At 39.5% G+C, this 19,474-nt stretch overlaps 1 protein-coding gene across 5 annotated transcripts in view; it reads right to left on the reverse strand.

Annotated features, from left to right (window-relative positions):
- Phkb (phosphorylase kinase regulatory subunit beta) overlaps positions 1 to 19,474 on the reverse strand; it is a 172,927-nt gene that overhangs the window by 72,040 nt on the left and 81,413 nt on the right. For all 5 annotated transcript variants that reach the window (XM_028755473.1, XM_028755471.1, XM_028755474.1 and 2 more), the window contains one exon: positions 18,989 to 19,147. In XM_028755473.1, the coding sequence (XP_028611306.1) occupies positions 18,989 to 19,147 (159 nt within the window). The remainder of the gene's footprint in view (positions 1 to 18,988; positions 19,148 to 19,474) is intronic.

Consider the following 19,474-nt stretch of genomic DNA (forward strand, 5'->3'; position numbering starts at 1 on the left):
ATTCATATACATATAGGAAACACACACTCATAAACATAAACACACACACACACGCACACTCACTCATACATATACAAAAACCACAAGTTTAAGGTTTCATTGGTGATGCTAACCAAATACTTAAAGAAAAATTAAAATCAATCTTTCACAAACTTTTGTACAGATAAAAGGGTAAACATTTTCTAGTTCACAATTGCCAAGTTATAAGGAAACTATTATCTCAAATTTTCTATGAATATACACACATAAATTCTTCTTTTTTTTTCTTTTTTTGATTTTTAGTGACAAAGGTTTCTCTGTATAGGTTTGGCTGTCCTGGAACTCTGTACACTAGGCTGGCCTTGAAATTATAGAGATCCACCTGTCTCTGCCTCCAAGTGCTACACACAAATTCTTAACAAAATGTTAGCAACCTAATTAACATACAAAAGGAATTACATACCAAGATCTCATAGGATTTACCAAACAAATGCAAAGACAGTTTAATAACAAAGTATCAAGTATTATAACATATCAATATAAAGTTCTTGTTTGTATATGTTGTTCCAGGGACAGTTCAGAAACCCAGGGAGAGACTACATATACAAACAAAGTAAAATAAAAGCCACACGTAAGAGCTAAACTGTAAGCCTGTCAGAAGTAAGTTTTTTTGACTTATATTTCATAAATGTTATATCCTTTTGCTCTTCAAAAGACACTATTAATAAAGTGAAATGATAGTCCAATGAATGGTAGAAAATAATATCAATTTATGTTCCTGAAGTGACATATCTAGAACATATAATGAGCGCTTATTAGTCAACAATGATAAAAATTCAATTTGAAAGTAGCCACATAACTGAATTCCTCCAAAGAAATTACCAATAAACATATGAAAACTTGCTTAGCAACATTAATAATTTGGGGAATGTTAAAAATATTCAAATGAGATACCAATTCATACCTATCAAGATAGCTATAATATTGAAAACAACAATTTAAAATTCTTAAGAACAAAACTTAGTGAGGATGTAGAGAATGTAGACCCTTAGAAGCTGTTGTGGGAAAGCAGAAGCATGCCACTGTGTTGGAAAGAATCTAGAAAAGTTGCTCAAAATGTTAAGACAAAAGCTAACATATAATCCTTTACTACATATACATCTCATAGAAATGAAAAATGTCAAATGATTTATATGTGAAAGATCAGAGCAGCATTGTTTATGACAGTTTCCAAATGGAAACAGCCCAAATGTGGAAGCAGAGCAGCCGTGAATGGTGGCCACGCCTTTAATCCCAGCACTGCAGAGGCAGAGGCAGGGAAGTCTCTGTTGAGTTTAAGGCCCACATGGTCTACACAGCAAGTTCTAGGTGAGTCAGGGCTAATAAAATGAGACCCTGGATCCAAAAACAGACAACAGATGAGGTTGGCCAGACATAATGGCTTATCCTCAGGTCAGACCATAGCACTGTGTGAGGTCTGCTGTGTGTAAAAGGCCAGCACCAGTCATAATGTAAGATGCTGTTTCAAAAATCCAAATTATTATCCAATCAATTAATTAAACGAGGTTGTATTTATATAAAGGAATGTCCTCTGCCATAAAAAAAGAATAAGGTGCTGATATAGGATTCAAAATAGGTGAATCTTGAAAACAATATGCTAAGCTGGAGAAGTCAGACATTAAAGGACACATATGACTGATCTTACAGGATGTTCAGAATAGGCAACAGCAAGGAGATTAGTGATGGCCAAGCACAAGCAGGTCTGGCTAGCAGGTGAGTGGTTAGAGGAAAGTATGCGATGAAAATGTTTTGAAACTGAACGTAATGACAACCACACAACTCTGGGAATAGACTAAGTTCCCAGTAGGTAAAATGCACAGCACAAGATTCATACTGCAATAAAGGCATTCTAAAGATTCTCAAATTACCATGGGAAGAAATGCATCTGTCCCACACTGTCACAGACATTTCTCAGAAACAGAACTCTAGAACACTGTTAGGAAATGGCATTTCCAAGGAGCACTGCTGAGCAGGTATCCCCACCCTCAATCCCAGTGCACCTGGAAGCCCCTTCCACCTGGCAGTCCTGTGGGAACTTGTGATAAAATCTGAGCAGCAAGGGAGTCAGTATCTAGATGGAAGGGTCAGGGTCAGGTGTGTGGGAAGAGGGCCATAGTCAGTAGTCCTCTGGTGTTTTGTAGACTACACATGGGTGATAGCCACCATCACTGAGGCACACTGGGCTTCTGCATGAGCTTGGGGCCACTGTGTTGGAGAGAGGTCGCAATAGGTAAACACCCTGAAATGAGATTGTGCATAACTTCTTGGAATTCAAGTCGGAAGATACTATCCAAATTTGTAGTGAGTACAACCTCCAACCTAGACATGTTTACATTCGCACATTATCTTACATGTTTACATTTGTATGTCATACATATATTTGCACATCATCTTTCATGTTTATAATTTGTATATCATACATTTATTTGTGCATTATCTTGCATGTTTACATGTGCACATCAGATATACGTTTGTGCATTATCTTACATGTTTACATGTACACATTATCTTGCTTATGTCCATACACCTATAAATGATTAGTTAACTTTAAAAAATATAATTAACTTCTACTAAAATGCACTGGCACACGCTGTATTACACTCAGCCTGTACAGCATGCTCATTTCACCTTTCATCTTTAGTTCTGCAGTGATCATATAAAAACAACACCTGCTGAGTTTGCTATCAATGTGTTTATATCCACAGATCCTCTATTTATTTATTTTTTAAAAAAGAACATTTCATTTTACACAACGCTTTTGGTACTGAGCTTTTAGGTAATGAATACTTCTGAAAAACAGACCAGGGAGGTAATGATCATAAAATTCTCTGCAGCTTTGGAAATATTTTTCCATTATAGTTTTATTTTGTGATAACTCCCGAGCACGACTGTAATGTTGCCCAAGAAACAAAATCACCAAAGAATATTTTAGTAACTCCTGCAAGTTCTTAATAATATTATGGAAATATTCCTAACAGCAGAAAAAACATCAAGGGTAAGAACCCTTAAAAGGTGTTATTTAAACACTGAATATCTATTAATTCTAACAACCTGTTCATTTTATAGAACACAAATACTTAAGCAAATTGTTCATAGCTAACATATAACAGTTGTACTTTTATTTAGAAAAAAATTGTTTTCAAAATCAAAACCAAACAAACACAGGCTTCATTGCAGGAGACATTTACATGTTAAGAATTTATTGATTTCAGTTTGGCTTATGATGAAGGGTTGATTTGTATATTGATCTTCTAAAAGAGCAAACCATTCATTTCGTTCACTAATACCATCACTATGTGAAAAACTTCCCACAAATGACAAGTACTTTATAATATTTCACTGTTACCCTATAGAAATGAAATTCTTTTATTTTTTTATTTGTAAATGATGACAGATCAATTAAGAAAAGCTATATCCTTAGGAAACTTAAATGCTAATCTGCTTAAACAGATAATAAATCATCTGGTTAGCCAAGTCCTTGAAAGAATTATTTGGATTTCTTCAGGCACGACTTCTATGTGTATCTGTACATTCGAATTTATACAATGTGTATCCAGAATACCACAGGCTGTGTACTTCTTCCTCATGACTATATCCCCAGTACCTGGCACAGTGCCTTTATTCTCAAAAGTGGAACCTTTCAGACTGACTCGCTAAACAAAACAAATTGATGGCATTAGCATGCATTGAAACACTAATTGTCATTGCATTCATTTCCATAGTGGTAAAAGTGGCAAATATCCTTAGAGGATTAATGACAACACACAAACACACACACACAATTGTGAGTTTTGTCACTCAGGAGTCCTTAGGGTGCCAGTTCAATGGCATACATCTCCTTATGAACAGAGGTCAGCATGAAGAAAATGTAACGGTCAATGACTGAATACTTAACATTACAGTGAGCAACGGACAAAAGAGGAACAGTAACAGCACATGCCCGACCTCAAAGGGAATCAAGTATCTCCAGGATAGGACTGTGAGTGAGGATGCAGTAAACCGCTGCCCTAGACCACTCGCTGAACACAGAGAGAGCTTATGTAGTAATCAAACTGCTGGGGCTGTCGAGGGGTGGGTGGGCCTTGCCAGGTTTATGGTGATGGGGTGATGGTGGTGGTTCAGTGGTGGGAGGTGGTGTGCATGAGCCTGGACAGCTTGGGTGTCAAGAGCAGGGAGTGATCGGGTGTGGACCAGAGCAGCCTGGTGGTCAGCATGGAGATTCTGAACTGCAGTCGGCTCCTTTGGGTTAATCAGAAACGAGATGCCCCTTGTTAGTTAGCTATAGGTGATGGATTAGGGAAGTAATGGTTTTCCCCTCATTAACAAGAACGAGCTTCACAAGATTTCTGAGGAATGCTGAGTTTTGTTTCTCATTTCTTCTGCTTACCTGGTCAAAGTCTAGCCTAAGCTGAGCCCAGACTGTCATTTAGGACATTGTCAGTGACACTGCCATTTTAGGAACCTGCTTTGGACTTAACAAACTCCAAAACACTAAGTCTTTAAAACACCAACGGCAGACTATTATTTGCATTTTGCAAGCAAAAAAGAGTTTACAAAATATATCTTGACATTACTTCAAGTACTTTTGAGTATCAAAAAGCAAAACCAAAAAATTAAGAAGATACACAGTAGAGGCTGTGGAGAGAGATAACCTAGTAAAGAGCTTCCCATGCAACCACAAGGACCTAGATTTGATCCCTAGAATCAACATTTAAAAAGCCTGGCATGGTGGCATGTGCTTGCAATCCCAATGGTGGTGAGGCAGGCACAGGAAGATACCCGGAGCTTGAAAACTGCCATTCCAGGCTGATTCTCCTATACCAGACCAACGAAAGACAATATCTCAAAACAAAACCAATCAGCCAAACAAACAAAAACCAAGGTGGAGAACTCCTGGGGACTGACGCCCAGGATGGACCTCTGGTCTCCACAAGCAGCCACCTGAATATGCATTTGCACATATACTCCCTTACAGTTGTCCTGAAGCCTATAAGAAACATTAAACATGAGTCTTTTCCATCAAATAATATAAAGCTTGTGCTTAGGACAAGGAATTCAAATCTTTTTATTTTCCTCAACTGGTAACTTTTATCCAAGTATTTCCAACCTTGACCTCATTAAAAACAAACAAACAAGAAAACCTTTGTTACACAAAACTGCTAACACCCCTATGCCACACCCCTTCCCACCCATACATTCTCAGATTAAAGTGGTTGACCCCTTCCATCTTCATTCCCAATGGACTAATTCTTTCAAGACTAGCCAATCAAAAGACTGTGAGGTTCAGCCCTCAGCCAATGGGGAGAAGGCAGTTACCATGTAGGTTAGAATAAAAACCAAGTGTATTTCCTGTCGCCCTGGTGCTGATCTGCTTAGGTGAGCAAGGCACCCGCCCTCTTCACCAAGAGTAAAGGTGAGCTTCGTGGAGACCCCAAATGAAGTGGTGGTCTCTTTCTTCACCCCTCCCCACAGATTTACTTGTAACAGGCCCACTAAGGGCAAACCATTTCTTCCTGGTGAAAAGAATGAAATTTGCTTCTGGCATTGGTAAAGGCATGGAATATAATGTCCCCTTCCTTAATTCATGAAGCTGAGCATTTTAACCACCTGGTCAAGGGACGACCTGAGGAAGGAAGGTTCATTAAAGTCATGCTAAAGAGATAGGAAGAATAATTATCCCTTTAATGACATATATACTTCAATAGTTTGTTTTCCAGAATCCCGGCCCTTGGTGTAGTCTCCAGTGGAACATCCATGTAGCTCTGCCAAGTCACCCTGGTTCTCTGAGTCTTGACTCGGAAGGAAGTGTATCTTTTCCTTCTTCTATCACTTTTATTCTGAGATTGACAAAAGCCTAGAGCTCTCCCTTTCCCCATCTCCCTCTCCTTCCCTCCCCGCCACCCCCAAAGTTCCTCTCACCCTTGACGTTCAGTTGATAATCTGCCATGTGACTGCTTGCTCAGCCTCTGTTGCTGAACATAACAGCATAAGTCAAAACAGGGTCTTCTCCCCAGGTATCCAACCCTCTTCTGTCCTCCGTCTATTTTTTCTAACCCTAATAAAATTGTCCTCAAACTTCCTTCTGAGTAAGTTCTTCAATTCTTTTATTGATAAGAACCTTAAAAGGGATCCTAACTTCCTTGTAACACCATTATACCAAAAAGAAATCAATTTTTTAAAATATATTTTTAACTAGACTTGTGATGTGTGACTAGAGATGGCTCCGCATCTAAAAGTGTTCTTCCAACAGATGAGAGATTGCTTTTCAGCACCTCTGTGAGGCAGCTTCACAAGCCAGCTGTCTTTCAGTCAGCTTATAAATGAAAACAGATACAAATTAACCTTACTACATACACGAACATTTGTTTGTTTGTTGTTTGTTTGTTTGAGAAGCACAAGAGCACAAAGGTTACAGACACCAGAAGCACCCTGTAGACTTGGGAACACACACTCAGCTGTAACCTGTGTCACTCTGGCTAAGTTGCCCTTCCAGAGAAGCAATGAGGGTTACTTGGAATAATAACTGTGACACTGTGGAGAACAGTGGATGACTGTGGAGCACTGCCCAGGCTTAAGGCACACGGCTACTTCACATTACAATTTACTAATTAATACACTTGAGATTCACAACAGTTCATTTTCATTGTCATCTTGATCAGATTAAGAAATACTGAGGACACTGAGGAGTACTTTTGACTGTGAGGGCATTCCAGAGGGGATATACATGGAAGGAGACCTAGCCTAAGCGTGGGTGGCACCGTTCCATAGACAACTGTCCTGTACTGAATACAGTGCGTGAAAGGAGAAAGCTAGCTGAGACAGCACTCATCGATTTCTGCCCCTGGTCCGTGTGGGCATGCAGCTTCATACTCCTACAGCCACCATGCTACTCACACCATGATGGACAGACAGTCCCGTGAGCCAAATAAATCCCTCTTCCTTCAAGGTGTTTCTCATAAGGTATTTATTTGGTCACAGAAATTAGCAGATGATCAATAGAAGGAAAGTCATAACCGCCCTAGTAGCAATTAAATAAAATGTTTTAGTTTTAAGAAAACCACTCGTTCCGTTCCACACGAAGGTCCTTTGGGCTGGGGCAGACACAGAATTGGTCTGCTCCCGTGGAGATACTGAATCCTGAACCATCCTAGAGGAGCCACTGCACTCAGAGCAGCCAGTAAGAACTCCATCTCACTCCCTAAGCCCCAGAGTTACATCTGGGAGCCAGGGACATTCAGGACCCACCAGCTACCAAAACCCCGCCCCTGTGGAATTCCACTTCCCTTCAGCCTCTGCCTGGTCCTTTGGGCTGGGGCAGACACAGAGTTGGTATGCTCCTGTGGAGATACTGAATACTGAGCCGTCCTAGAGGAGCCACTGCACTCAGAGCAGCCAGTAAGAATTCCATCTCACTCCCTAAGCCCCATAGACACATCTGGGAGCCAGGGACATTGAGGACCCACCAGCTACCAAAACCTCACCCCTCCAGAATTCCACTTCCCTTCTGCCCCTGCCTGGTCCTTTGGGCTGGGGCAGACACAGAGTTGGTCTGGTCCTGTGGAGATACTGAATCCTGAGCCATCCTAGAGGAGCCACTGCACCCAGAGCAGAAGGATTTCCAGATCCAAGAGGTGGCCTGAGTCCCAGGATTTCTTCCACACAGGAGATTAGGATCATAAGACCACAGAGACATCTGGACTCTGAGGAGCTCTGCCACAGCAAGATAACTGGAAATACAGACTCCAGTCTTACACAGTGAGGGCAGGTAACACTAGAGTTAACCAGATGGTGAAAGGCAAGCACAAGAACATAAGCAACAGAAACTAAAGTTTCTTGGCATCATCAGTACCCAGTTCTCCCAATATAGCAAGCCCTGGACACCCCATCACACCGGAAAAGCAGGATTCAGAATTAAAATCACTTCTCATGATGATGATAGAGGATTATAAGAAGGACATAAGTAACTCCCTTAAAGAAATACAGGAGAGTACAAGTAAACAGGTAGAAGCCCTTAAAGAGAAATCACAGAAATTCCTTAAAGAACTGCAAGAAAACACAAAGAAGGAATTAAACAAAAACATTCAGGATCTGAAAATGGAAATAGAAACAATAAAGAAAGCTCAAAGGGAGACAACTATGGAGATAGAAAACCAAAGAAAGAGATCAGGAGTCATAGGTGCAAGCATCACCAACCAAATACAAAAGATAGAAGAGAGAATCTCAAATGCAGAAGATACTATGGAAAATATTGACACAGTTGTCAAAGAAAATGCAAAATGCAAAATACTCCTAACTCAAAACATCCAGGAAATCAAGGACACAATCAGAAGACCAAACCTAAGGATAATAGGTATAGATGAGAATGAAGATTCCCAACTTAATGGGCCAGTAAATATCTTCAAAAAAATTATTGAGGAAAACTTCCCTAACCTAAAGAACAAGATGCCCATAAACATACAAGAAGCCTACAGAACACCAAATAGAATAGACCAGAAAAGAAACACCTCCTGTCACATAATAATCAAAACATCAGATGCACAAAACAAAGAAAAAATACTAAAAGCAGTAAGGGAAAAAGGTCAAGTAACATATAAAGGCAGACCTATAAGAATTACACCAGACTTCTCACCAGAGACTATAAAAGCCAGAAGAGCCTGGACTGACATCATACAGACCCTAACAGAACACAATTGCCAGCCCAGACTACTATACCCAGCAAAAATCTCAATCACTATAGATAGTGAAACCAAGATATTCCATGACAAAACCAAATTTGCACAGTATCTTCTCACAAACCCAGCACTTCAAAGGATAAATGATGGAAAACGTCAACACAAGGAGGGAAACTACAACCTAGAAAAAGCAAGGAAGTAATCTTCCAACAACCCCAAAAGAAGATAACTATACAAACATAATTCTCCCTCTAATAACAAAAATAACAGGAAGCCACAATCATTTTTCCTTAATATCTCTTAACATCAATGGTCTCAATTCCCGAATAAAAAGACGCAGACTATCAGACTGGATACACAAACAGGACCCAGAATTTTGCTGCATACAAGAAACGCACCTCAGTGACAAAGACAGACACTACCTCAGAATAAAAGGGTGGAAAAAAATTTTCCAGGCCAATGGTCCCAAGAAATAAGCTGGAGTAGCCATTCTAATATCAAATAAAATCGACTTTCATCCAAAAGTAATCAAAAAAGATAAGGAAGGACACTTCATACTCATCAAAGGAAAAATCTACCAAGGTGAACTCTCAATTCTGAACATCTATGCTCCAAATGCAAGGGCACCTACATACATAAAAGAAACTTTACTAAAGCTCAAAACACACATTACACCTCACACAATAATAGTGGGGGATTTCAACACCCCACTCTCAGCAATGGACAGATCATGGAAACAGAAACTAAACCGAGACACTTTGAAATTAACAGAAGTTATGAACCAAATGGACTTAACAGACATCTATAGAACATTTCACCTTAAAACAAAAGAATATACCTTTTTCTCAGCATCTCATGGTACCTTCTCCAAAATAGACGATATAACTGGTCACAAAACAGGCCTCTACAGATACAAAAAGATTGAAATAATCCCTTGCATCTTATCAGATCGCCACGGACTAAGACTGGTCTTTAATAATGACAAAACCAATGGAAAACCCACATGCACATGGAAACTGAACAACTCTCTACTCAATGATGACTTGGTCAAGGAAGAAATAAAGAAAAAAATTAAAGACTTTTTAGAATGTAATGAAAATGAAAACATATCATATCAAAACTTGTGGGACTCCATGAAGGCAGTGCTAAGAGGAAAACTCATAGCTGTAAGTGCCTACAAAAAGAAACTGGAGAGAGCACACACTAACAACTTGACAGCACAACTAAAAGCTCTAGAACAAAAAGAAGCAAATACACCCAGGAGGAGTAGAAGGCAGGAAATAATCAAACTCAGGGCTGAAATCAACCAAATAGAAACAGAAAGAACTACACAAATATCAACAAAACCAGGAGCTGGTTCTTTGAGAAAATCAACAAGATAGATAAACCCTTAGCCAGATTAACCAGAGGGCACAGAGCCAGTATCCAAATTAATAAAATCAGAACTGAAAAGGGAGACATAACAACAGAAACTGAAGAAATTCAAAAAATCATCAGATCCTACTACAAAGGCCTATATTCAACAAAGCTGGAAAATCTGGATGAAATGGACAACTTCCTAGACAGATACCAGGTACCAAAGTTAAATCAGGAGCAGATAAACCATCTAAACAGTCCCATAACCCCTAAGGAAATAGCAGCAGTCATTAAAAGTCTCCCCAGCAAAAATAGCCCAGGACCAGACGGTTTTAGTGCTGAATTCTATCAGACCTTCAAGGAAGACCTCATACCAATTCTCTTCAAACTATTCCACAAAATAGAAACAGAAGGAACACTATCCAATTCGTTCTATGAAGCTACAATTACACTCATACCCAAACCCCACAAAGACCCGACAAAGAAAGAGAACTTCAGACCAATCTCCCTTATGAACATCGATGCAAAAATACTCAATAAAATTCTAGCAAACCAAATCCAAGAACACATCAAAACAATCATCCATCATGATCAAGTAGGCTTTATCCCAGGAATGCAGGGATGGTTTAATATTCAGAAATCCATCAATGTAATCCACTATATAAACAAACTCAAAGAACAAAACCACATGATCATATCACTAGATGCTGAGAAAGCATTTGACAAAATTCAACATCCTTCATGATAAAAGTCTTGGAAACATCAGGAATTCAAGGCCCATGCCTAAACATAGTAAAAGCAATATACAGCAAACCAGTAGCCAACATCAAACTAAATGGAGAGAAACTTGAAGCAATCCCACTAAGATCAGGGACTAGACAAGGCTGCCCACTCTCCCCCTACCTATTCAATATAGTACTGGAAGTCCTAGCCAGAGCAATTAGACAACAAAAAAAAGTCAAAAGGATACAAATAGGAAAGGAAGAAGTCAAAATATCACTATTTGCAGATGATATGATAGTATACTTAAGTGACCCCCAAACTTCCACCAGAGAACTCCTAAACCTGATAAACAACTTCAGCAAAGTGGCTGGTTATAAAATGAACTCAAACAAATCAGTAGCCTTCCTCTACATGAAAGATAAACAGACTGAAAAAGAAATTAGGGAAATGATACCCTTCACAATAGTCGCAAATAATATAAAATACCTTGGTGTGAATCTAACCAAGCAAGTGAAAGACCTGGATGACAACAACTTCAAGTCCCTGAAGAAAGAAATCGAAGAAGATCTCAAAAGATGGAAAGATCTCCCAGGCTCATGGATTGGCAGGATTAATATAACAAAAATGGCCATTTTGCCAAAAGCAATCTACAGATTCAATGCAATTCCCATTAAAATCCCAACTCAATTCTTCACAGAGTTAGAAAAGGAAATTCTCAAATTCATATGGAATAACAAAAAACCCAGGATAGCGAAAACTATTCTCAACAATAAAAGAACTTCTGGAGGAATCACCATCCCTGAACTCAAGCTGTACTACAGAGCAATTATGATAAAAAAAAAAAAAACCTACCTGGTATTGGTACAGAGACAGGCAGGAAGATCAATGGAATAGAATTGAATTCCCAGAAATCAACCCACACACCTATGGTCACTTGATCTTTGACAAAGGAGCTAAAACTGTCCAGTGGAAAAAGGACAGCATTTTCAACAAATGGTGCTGGTTCAACTGGAGGACAACATGTAGAAGAATGAAAATTGATCCATTCTTATCTCCTTGTACAAAGCTCAAGTCTAAGTGGATAAAGGACCTCCACATGAAACCAGATACACTGAAACTAATAGAAGAGAAGGTGGGGAAGAGCCTCGAATACTTGGGCACAGGGAAAAAGTTCCTGAACAGAACACCAATGGCATATGCTCTAAGATCAAGAATTGACAAATGGGACTTCATAAAATTGCAAAGTTTCTGTAAGGCAAAGGACACTGTCAATAGGACAAAACGACAACCAACAAATTGGGAAAAGATCTTTACCAATCCTACATCTGATAGAGGGCTAATATTCAATATATACAAAGAGCTCAAGAAATTAGACTCCAGGCAACCAAATAACCCTATTAAAAAATGGGGTATAGAGCTTAACAAAGAATTTTCAACTGAGGAAACTCGAATGGCCAAGAAGCACCTAAAGAAATGTTCAGTATCCTTAGTCGTCAGGGAAATGCAAATCAAAACAACCCTGAGATTCCATCTCACACCAGTCAGAATGGCTAAGATTAAAAACTCAGGTGATAGTAGATGCTGGCGAGGGTGTGGAGAAAGAGGGACACTCCTCCATTGTTGGTCGGACTGCAAGATGGTGCAACCACTTTGGAAATCAGTCTGGCGCTTCCTCAGAAAATTGGACATAGCATTACCTGAGGATCCAGCTATACCACTCCTAGGCATATACCCAGAAGATGCTCGAACATACAACAAGGACATATGCTCAACTATGTTCATAGCAGCCTTATTTATAATAGCCAGGAGCTGGAAAGAACCCAGATGTTCTTCAACTGAGGAATGGATTTAAAAAATGTGGTATATTTACACAATGGAGAATTACTCAGCTATTAAAAACAATGAATTCGAGAGTTTCCTAGGTAAATGGATGGAGCTAGAAATTATCATCCTGAGTGAGGTAAGCCAATCACAAAAGAACACACATGGTATTCACTCACTGATTATTGGATATTAGCCCAGAACCTTGAAATGCCCAAGATGCAACTCACAGGCCACATGAAGCTCATGAAGAAGGAAAACCAAGTGGGGGTGATTCGGTCCTTCTTAGAAGGAGCAACAAAATACTCAAGGGAGCAAATATGGAGACAAAGTGAGGGACAGAAACTGAAGGAGGGGCCATCTGAAGACCATTCCACCTGAGTATCCACCCCATGTGCAGTCACCAAAGGTAGATGCTGATGTGGAAGTCAGGAAGTGCATGCTGATAAGAGCCTGATATAGATGTCTTCTCAGAGGTCTGCAAGAGTCAGACATATTCAGAGGCAGATGCTCACAACTAGCCATTGAACTGATCATGGGGTTCCCAATGGAGGAGTTAGAGTGAAGACCATTGGAGCTGAAAGGGTTTGTGGCCCCATGAGGAGAGCAACAATACCAACCAACCAGAGCTCCCAGGGTCTAAACCACCAGCCTGGGAGCACTTAGGGAGGGATCCATGGCTTCAGCTGTATATGTAAGAGTGGAGGGCCCTGCTGGGCATAGGTGGAAGAAGAGATCCTTGACCTGATGAAGGCTGGAAGCTCCAGGGGGTGGGAATTTGAAGGTGGGGAGGTGGGAGTAGGGGGGTAGGTAGGGGTTACATCCGCAGAGAAGAAGGAGGAGGGGTGAGGGGATAGGGGGTTCCTGGGTGGGCGGGGGACGGGGCAAGGGGACAACATATGAAATGTAAATAAAACATCCAATAATAAAAAATAAATAAATAAATAAAAAAGAAAAAAAAAGAAAACCACTCATCCGTACAACTGTTTGCTTATAATACCTCCTGTACGCGTCAGGTAACTGCAGCCTAGTAGATACCCCAGTTAGAAGGGCCATCATAAAGAAAACAAAAGAGCAAATTCTGGCCAGGATGTGGGAAGAGTAATCTTATACACTGTTTGTGGGAGTGTAAACTGGTGCAGCCACTACAGAAATCAGTGTGGGATCCTCAAAAGGTGAGGACTACCATGTGACATCTGTATAGGCATATACCCAAAGGACTCTATACATTACAGAGACACTTGCTCATCCATATTCCACACTGCTCAGTTCACAATGGAGCTAAAACAAATCAACCTAGATGCCCAGTAACTGATGAATGTACAGTGACTATGATATATACATAACTGGATGGAGCTGGAGATTCTACTGAATGTGTAACCAGGCTCAGAAAGACAAACACTGCATGTTCTCTCATACCATATGCAGACCCTAGCTTTGAGTTTTCAACTTGTGTATTCAATCTGGAGTGTCTGTAGAGGCCAGGAAGTCAGAAGGCACAAGGGAGAGTAAAGAGGAAGAGAACACAAGAGGGAAAGTAATAGAACATAAATGATGAGAATGTAGGGAGGAATCCAAACCAAGAATATATGAGAAATCTTTATGGAAACCTATCTACTGTGTAAGCTGTGTGAAAAATATAATTGAAAGTAAAAAGTGAGGCTGGGAGTAGTACATGTCTATAATACATTTATAATACATTTGAGAAGCAGAGGCAGGCAGATCTCTGTGAGTTTGAGGCCAGCATGGTCTATATAGCAAGTTCCAAGCTAGCCAGAGCTACAAAGTGACATCTTGTCTCAAAAAAACAAGCCAAACTAAACTATCAAATAAAAAACCAATTAAACCTTTTCATGGATGGGTAATCAGCATGGGCAATCCTGCTCCCATAAGCCACAAATCATGAAACAAAACTCCAAGTGTGAGGAGAGAAACCATTTTATGAATTGGTCAGCAGAGTCCCAGAGGCTCCCAGAGGCCATTGCCATTGCTGTTGGTTGCCCACCAGAACCAGAAATTACTGAAGTCACCTATTACTATTACTAAAGACCCTATTATGAATGATACAACATGCATCATTTAACAGAGAAAACAGGTTGGAACTGACCTGAAAACCTCCTCCTTTCTGACAAGCTTTGGTAGTACTGGAAGGTGTTATTGAAGCCAGAGGGGACAAAAAGTCATCACCAGGCTTACCCAATTGATACTACCAACCTGGCAGGCAAGCTGTGTTCAGTCAAACAGAGGCCTGCCTATATTGGGAATAACAAACATCTTGCTGACTTAATCTGAGGCCTGATCTACAAGACAGAATTCATGCCTAGTGTTATAAACCTGATCGAGCCCATGACTGGGGGCTTCCTTTAGATACCCTGTGTGGTGGAGGAATGGTAGATATGAAACTATGAGCAGCGTTAGAGCAGAGGTTGGGGTCATGAGGTGCCCCAAGGTGTTTACATTGGAAGAAATGATACCACATAGTCAACACTTGAAAGGAGCACAGAGTAAAACTTATTTCTTAAGGACAAAAGGAGAAAAGCTATTGGGTGGTGACAGTTCCTCATAATAGACAAATAATATACATAGCTTGGCAAGGAGGTTGGTGGGGAGGGGATGTGCAGTTTGCTGATGAAACATCCATGATAGAAAAACTAAAAATTGGTCAAGGCTGTGTCACACTTTTGGTAATCTTAAATTTACTTTGGATTCAGCTTTTCCTGAGGGGTAGACATGAAAATGTGAAAATATGTACTTGTATCCAATGACAAATACCGAAACCACAGGACTGAGTGCTGAAGACCTTCTTCTATTTGTGATGGTGACTGGATATGATCTCGTAAGACTAAACTTTGATGAAAAACTGATTTGGGATCTGGACATGGTAGGACACACCCTTAACACAGCACTAGAGTTGAAAACAGGCTAGATCTTTGAGTTTGAGGCTAGCCTAGTCTATATAGTGAATTCTAGGCTAGCCAGGACTACACAGAGAAATTCTATCTGAAAAGCAACAAACCCTACTTGTACTTGACATAATAAAGTCATTATGACAGCTGGTGTTTTGTTTTATTATTTAAGGAGACCGTGACTGTAGAGAACCCACTATGATAGTTGTCTTGGTAAACGGATGAGCTGCCAATGCCTTCTTCGTAGTGTTTATATGAACACCCATAGATTAGTGCTGCTTCCCACCTTAGTCAGCAAAGCTGCTTTCTGGAGTGGACAGTGGTTAAAACCATGACCTATATCTGGTCAAAATAGGTGACTCAGTCATAAAAGAGACATCTCTATCACTCTCCTACCTAACACCTCAGTGCTCAGGGTATATGTAGATGGGACAGAAAGAGCTGCAGGATGGTGAGGAGTACTTTAAATGTCGTTTGGAAATGACATGGCCATTGCATTCAGGAACTCACATAAGCTGTGGATACACACAGAATACCTGCTTAAGACTGAGTACGAGATCAGACCTATCAACACTTCTATGTGAATAGGAGTTAAGGAATCACTAGGAGTTAGCAATTAATAACTGCAGGGAAGAGGCAGGCATTTTTCTTGAGTGATACAACCACTATAAAGTTGCCTATGCATCAGGAAATGAGCCCAGGCCCATGCCAACAACCATGATTAAACTCAGTGGGTCACAGAGAAGAAGTCATGAAAGTAGCTGGACTTGCTGGAAAGAAAAGGGCTCTAAATAGTGTGGGAAGGAAAAAAAGAAAGTAACAGCAGTAAATAGGATCAAAATAAATTATGTATTGTATGAAACTGTCAAAGAATAAATAAAAATATCAAGAGAAGGCTTAGCTAAAACTAAGGAAGTATGAAAAGGCCATACAGAAACCCACTGCTTCTGCCTAACTTAAGAAGTACTCTATATTCTACAGCACAATCTTAACTGATTAGTGTTAAAGTTTCCAATTTAAACAAGAGGTGAAATCGTTACAGTTGACAAGTCAAATAGATCTTAAAATATACCATATGATTTAAAATACACATTTATAATTTACTAAATAAATTATAAATGTGTATTTTAAATCATAAATTATAATTTACTAAATATATTAATAAAATAGAAACTCTTACTTTTTAGAAGTTCATTTCTTTTTTTTTAATTTATTTTTTCTCAAGTCGTAATTCATTCACACAGGGGTTATAAACACAGAAAGGCAGGATGTGGGGAAGGGAATGACAATGGAGTTCATTTTCTAAGAAAAAGGGTGTATTGTAAAAAATGAATCATTTTCCGAAAACAGTGTGAATTCAGAAAACAGCATACATATTATCTTTCTTGATCATTATAATAAAAAGCACATAGTTCTGTTGCATAAAATTCACTTAGGGATACATACAGCATAGCATCCTCAGTAGATTTCCACAGAATAAAAACGTACCTGGATTAGTGAAAGTCAGAGTATTTCTAAAGATTCACTTTACTATTACTCTCAACTCCAGTTAACTGCCTACAGAATGTCATTGTGAAGATATGAAACTGAGGCTCCTTTAATGAGTAAACACAACTTTATTAGTAAATATGGTACCTAGAATCTTATGACCATCCATGGACATTTGAAGTGTTATAAAGAATTCAGGGCAGCAGCTAAATAACCCAGCTCACCCTGCACACGGGGCAGGATGATATGGCTAGGCCAGCATGATTGGGTACAACACTGCCTTTTCTCTTCCCAGATGGAGAGCCGCATATGGCTTCATGAACTGTGCCCCTGCGTGCTCTCTAACACGTTTCAGAACTTTGGTAGGAAAAAAAAGAGAACCTTCTTTTAAGGCAGTTCAGAGCATTTCTTGCTTGTTTTGGCCACGAATAGATATAGAAGCGTGTTTTTCACATCCCTGTTCCCAGGAAGATGCTGCCTATGTTAGCGACCTGCACACATTCAGCACTTCGGTCTGGAGTGAGAATGGACATGGCTTTTCTGCTGAGGGAGAGCATTCTTCACGTCCTCGTTTTTAAAGGTCAGTTTTACATGACCATGGGGAATGCCCCAGTTCTACCTCCTGATTCATCAGCTTCCCCAGGGCCTTTTCAAGGTTATCACTCTTTCCAACTGCGGCAACTCCAACCTGAACCTGGTATGTACTGAACACCAGGAAGAAAAAGGTTTATGGCTTCACGTCTCAGGTTCTAGGAGTCAGTTTTCAGAGCCAGAATCACAGAAACAATTTCATCACATCCTTTATAGTCTTTAGGTACAAAGAAGCTTACAGTTGCAATGAAGTTCTTGCATTTACCTCGAGTAAGTGCTCCTAGACTAAAATGTGTTTAACTAGCACAAAGTCTCAAAAACCTTCTTTCTATTCACACGCATTAGACAGATATCAGCATTCCAGCCACTAAGTCTTTCTGTCTTTTCTACAGACCTGAAACCAACACCTGTATAAATAATTTTTTGCTGAGACAAACCAAGCCAAACAAACAAACAAACAAACTCCTTTCCCCTTTAAGGAGAGCAAACTTTCCCACATGCCCTTAATTAGGTTAAATGCACACAGACTTGGAAAACACACAGAAAAGAAGAGACTTGGAAAGAGCATTGGTTTGAGTTCTTTCCCTGGTCTTTGTTTTCTCTTGGGTAATGTGTATGAAGACCTGAAACTGAATTCTGGGAATCTTCTTCCCTCACGGACGATGAAAGCAAGCAAAGATGACCCCCCTTCCAGCACAAACACATGTTTAAACACAGATTCGCAAAACTATAAAGACAATAGTATCTCATAGAGTGAGAAGTTTTGGTTTTTTAGTTAGCTTGGTTCATAAAAACTACATGGATTCTGACTCTAAAATGGCAGCCTTTTTGATAAAAATGTTATTAATTCTAGATATTTTATAGAAGTATGGAATAGGAAGATGCAAAATAAGTATTTTGTCTTTGTTAAATTTGTTCATGCATATTCTGATTCAAATGTAGAAACAGCTAAAAAATTATTATTCAAATAATTATATAAATAGTTTTATTAAGCCACAAGGTGAGAAATAAAATTATCAACATATATTTACTGGAGAAAAAAAAAACTATCAAAGATGACCATATGGTTTACTGAAGCAATGCTCAAACATGCCTGTTAGAATAAGTCAGAAATGCTCTCACATCACACAAAAGCAACTATAGTTTTCATAGCCTTCTGCTAGAAGCTCAAGTTGAATGCAGACACAGTCACACAGTCATCATGTGCTTTACTTTCTGGAACTGTTGGACACCATTAATACCTTTCCAATACAGAAACTCACCAAGAACTAACAGTGAGATGTTCTGCCCAAATCCAATCCCACCAAAAGGAAAAACATCACCCAAAATATATCTATTCCTAACAAGTTGATAACAGAGAAAGAAAATAGGTTCCCAATCTTCACCACTTACCTAGGAGTTTTGCAATGATATAAAGAGCTTGTCCCCAAAGAAACAATTTCCCATCACGGCCACAGTTACTAGGAAACCGCTTCTGACTACCAGGGTTTCTTTTTTCATATTCTACAAAGTCAGCTGGCACATAATAGTACTTTGGTACAACGGGATATCCTACAGAGTTAAAAACAAAACAAAATAAAATTAAAACAAAGCAGTGCTCTTCCAAAATTTCTCCTTGAAGAATTCATGAGGACGGGACAGCAGGGACAAAGGTGGCTTATAGAGGAGCAGATCCAGGAATCTACAGAGAAGTGTGACAATCTGATCCTCTCAGAGACTGTTAGGAAAAATATATGGAGAAGACTTTCTTGACTTTAGAATGAATCCAATAGTATATTAAGCTTTAGGCAGCTATGTATGTATATCTCCTCTAACAGCAAACAACTTTAGGTCTCTCTCTCTCTCTCTCTCTCTCTCTCTCTCTCTCTCTCTCTCTCT

This window comes from Grammomys surdaster, unplaced genomic scaffold (assembly GCF_004785775.1).
Source record: "Grammomys surdaster isolate TR1022 unplaced genomic scaffold, NIH_TR_1.0 126063, whole genome shotgun sequence".
Classification (NCBI taxonomy): domain Eukaryota; kingdom Metazoa; phylum Chordata; class Mammalia; order Rodentia; family Muridae; genus Grammomys; species Grammomys surdaster.